This window comes from Vicia villosa, linkage group LG2, assembly GCF_029867415.1.
Source record: "Vicia villosa cultivar HV-30 ecotype Madison, WI linkage group LG2, Vvil1.0, whole genome shotgun sequence".
Taxonomy (NCBI): domain Eukaryota; kingdom Viridiplantae; phylum Streptophyta; class Magnoliopsida; order Fabales; family Fabaceae; genus Vicia; species Vicia villosa.
This window is the reverse complement of record NC_081181.1, coordinates 110,178,024-110,181,906: the sequence shown is the minus strand read 5'-3', so window position 1 is coordinate 110,181,906 and position 3,883 is coordinate 110,178,024. Positions and strand designations below refer to the sequence as shown.

Here is a 3,883-nt window from a genome sequence, read left to right as displayed (position 1 = left end):
ATGTATCAAAATGCAGTGTACAAATAGCATAGCTCAACAAAAATAGATAATTGACCTCAAAAGCCCCAATAACTGATATTATTTTATTAATTTATAATTATTTTTATGATAATATTTTGCTAATCGAAAATAATATAAAATTAGCAGTATGTTGATAAAAATTTAATTAGTCATAATTAAAAAATTGAAACCTACAAAATGTAATTAGTTGAAAGTTAATATTAAAAAAATTCCAAGCCTTCCCGCCGCCTATGAGGCTTAGACATGACAAACAAGACCATAAAGTCCTTTCCATTGACTGTCTTGACACACTCGATTTTCGAGACATCAGCTTTCGGTGGCCTCCCCAAATCACGCTGAACTCAAGTAATAACACCACACTACCCATAAAAGACAAGCATCTTTTCTACTCAAAATAAGTGAAAACACACAAATTCATACTTAGAATTATTTAACATTTCTCCCAACACAACTTACTAATATTAAACTCAACAAAATGACCCTCCAATTTCATCACCAAACTTTACATCACAACACAAGCATACTACTAGTAATAAATCTTGTGACGATCAAGTGTAGCCTTGTTTGTATTTGCGAAAGAGATCTTCAGTTTTGGCGTTCCTAAAAGCAAAGCACCCAATCAAATAAACTACAATTAAAACAACAACACTGATGATCAATATCACATTTGCTCTTTTCCATTCCTTCCTAAGATTGGCCAACAGACCAGCTTTGCATGAATCACAACTGTAACAAAGTTGTGTTTGGTCGTTGCTCCATTGAAGACAATCCATATCTGCTGCATTGTTTATTGGACTAATCCAATAGGTTGGGTTCACAAATGTGTATGCACATTGTGTTGGTGGCTTGCAGCATCCTGTCTGAAAATAATCAAACCAAGAAAATAACCAAACAGACCAATTCACGCTAACAAATGTAAATTGTAATCCTATATGAATCTAATATCGTTTGTTGATGAGTCTCTAAAGCTTCCAGAAAAGTAATGCCCACATAACTAAGCTTAATTCGCAGTAAGACTTATATTAACGTTGTGTTTAGAGCTAAATTCAAATCTTTGATCTTTAGTGTATGTTTGGCAATTAATCTACCTATCACCACTGCACGATTATATCTTGTATCCATTGTTTTTAGACTTTGTTTTGAAGTTTGAAAGGGAAGGGAGGGAGAGCTTTGAAAATAGAGAAGAATGGAGAGAAAAGAATAGAAGGATTTAGATGGGAAGGGTTTTGGAAAATTTATTTTTATTAATAAATCAAAATTCCTTTAATTTGAAGGAGTTAGAAATTATATTAGACCAAAGATTTGGAGGTTTTAGAGTTTAAATAAATTATTAAAATATAATTTATCTTATTAAAGTATATCAAAAATAAATTATTAATAATAAGCACAATTTTATTATTTTGAAAAATGCTTAAACTTACAAAAATAAATTGGCAAGAAATGGAAAAATGCTTACATGTGAACAAAATAGGTGAACATTCTCTCTCCTATTATTTCTCTTCCTACATTTTCTCTAAACAAATTAGAGCTCTGCTATTCATACACTCATTTTTGTATGCACGTATCCACACCGTAGCATAACTATAAAGCAAAGGATTGGTGACACGGAAACCAAAGATAGATAAATTAATAAAAAAATAAAATTAGTATATGTTGTGTATATTAATACGGTGTATATGTTAAAAATAGTGTAAACATAGTTTTCTGAACAAATTATTATAAAAAATAGTTATAATATCCCCACCCCCATGACCCAATATAAATAGAAGTTGATTTATTGACCCACCAATCATATGAAAGAAAATACACATTCTTGCATTTCTTGAAATTAAACTTTTGTACTATTTAACATTACTCTATTATTTTATATAGAAATTTTTTTTCTCAAAAAGTTTTTAAGATTTTTAATATTTAAAAAATATTTTTTAAAACCTTTTCCATCATCTTCCCTCCAAACCCCAAAAAAAATCTTAGTATATATTTGACAATGAATCTACCGATTGCCACTGCACATTTTCATCCGTATTACAGTAGCATTTTAATAGAAAATGTAATAGCTGCATACTAAGCTACATATACGAAGTTCGGATACTCCAAGGAGTAGATGCGTCACAGTATTCGACAGGCGTCGATGTCCGATACTTATCTAACTTGTATGATACATGTTGAAGTCATTATCTCTAAATAAAAGGGTAATTTTCTTTGCTTTTGGCACTAAAAAAATAATATCTGATATTCATGTAACTCTCATCAATATATGTCGGATATAAAGTGATTTATGTTAAAATACATTTATATAAAAATAAATTGAAGTGTAAAAATAATATTTAAATTCAAAATCAATTATATAGAGTTCAACTGATCCGGATTTACCTATTGATTTCACCTCTAATCGATTTGAAATATCATTCGTAATCTTGATCTATCAAAATTACGAATACTAGTTCAAATTGTTTAGAGCGGAGGAAACAATAGGAAAATCTAAATCACTTGGATGCATAAAATACAGATTAAAAGGGCGTTTGTAGATTTGGATAAGATTTCATTTGTGGTGGGATACACTGAGTTGATTTTTTTCTCTCAACGGATCTAATAATAAAAGTTTTTCTTTCATTCTTGAACATATTATTCTTGCTATGTAGTATTCGTCTTCATAAACTAACTTTGCAAAGTTTATCTTTTCTATAATATGTCATTTCAAACATGAGACTTTATTTAAGAAATGTCAGTTAAGTTTCATTCCAAACAACTTAACACAAAACATAGATCTAGAAAAAACATTTGAAAACAGCTAAAAGAAAAGTGTAACAAACCTGCATTGGCGTTAGACGAGCGTTAAAGAAGTCCTGAGCCATACGAAAATTCTGATTCAACTCAGCACACATATTACTCTCACTCAAACAACTCCTAATAACATCCCATTTAAAAGAGCTTCTCACTCTCCTCTTCAGAAACCCCGAAAAATCATCCAAACGGTACTCCAAATAAGCGCGATTAGGCTCAATCATACCATGACCACGAACAGTGACCATGTAAACAAAAACAACCAAACAGACAAGAAGTATAATAAGCACAAGCATAGCAACGAGGTAGAATATCATGAGACATGGGACTCTCCAAAAGGAGCCAATGAAACCAGCGAGAGAGACGATTAAGAGGAGAACACCGAGGATTATGACTGGCCATTGGAGAAACTTGACACATGTGTCTGCTGGTTCGTTGGTTAGCCAGATTCCAGCGGCGATGATGGGGATGGAGAGGATTAAGGCGAGGAGGTTTATGAAGCCTATGATGTTGTTGCTCATTGCCATGTTTGTTGGAGGAGGTTTTAGGGGGTTTGGTGTTTGTTTCAGAGATGAAGAAAAATGAAATGGTGTTGGGGTTTGGATGTTGCATGAAAAGGTGTGAATGTCTTTATCGGATTATTTTTTGTCCATCTTCTACATTTTCTTGTCTGAAAGGTGTTGGGGTTTGTAAAATATTTTTTTATTAAAAGTTATAACATTTAAATTTCTTAAAGTTTGAACATATACTTTGGTGTTGAGTCATAGATGGTAAAATGTAAGCTTTTATAAAAGTGATAGTACATTTGTACAGTATACACGGAGAGGGAAAATAAGGCGGGAAAGAAAATGGTTGCCAGCAATGAAAACAAAAGTAGGACTATGGTCTATGGTGCAGGATAGAATAAGACAGGAATAGTTACGGACAGAATCATCATAAAGAATCCATATGTCATGACTTATGAGGCCTTTTCAGCATCTGTGTTGACTTATTTCAAACTTTGGTAGATTTTTCTTCATCTATGTTCACATTCTTTTTATTTTGGATAGAAAGTGTGATTCTAGTTTTTTTTTTTTTT

At 31.8% G+C, this 3,883-nt stretch overlaps 1 protein-coding gene across 1 annotated transcript; it reads right to left on the bottom strand.

Annotated features, from left to right (window-relative positions):
• Positions 1–387: 387 nt before the first annotated feature.
• On the bottom strand, positions 388–3,548 carry LOC131646614 (protein TORNADO 2-like). The gene is made up of 2 exons (XM_058916611.1): positions 2,835–3,548; positions 388–881 (listed from the first exon to the last, which is right to left on the bottom strand). Exons 1-2 carry the CDS (start codon positions 3,330–3,332, stop codon positions 570–572), a joined length of 810 nt encoding a protein of 269 aa, XP_058772594.1. The 5' UTR covers positions 3,333–3,548; the 3' UTR covers positions 388–569.
• Between the last annotated feature and the right edge of the window lie 335 nt (positions 3,549–3,883).

Excerpts from the sequence above, each read along its gene's own strand:
- LOC131646614 (XM_058916611.1), bottom strand. The coding sequence starts at position 3,332 with ATGGCAATGAGCAACAACATCATAGGCTTCATAAACCTCCTCGCCTTA. Across the intron at positions 882-2,834 it reads CTCGTCTAACGCCAATGCAG|ACAGGATGCTGCAAGCCACC; the intron begins GTTTGTTACACT and ends GATTATTTTCAG.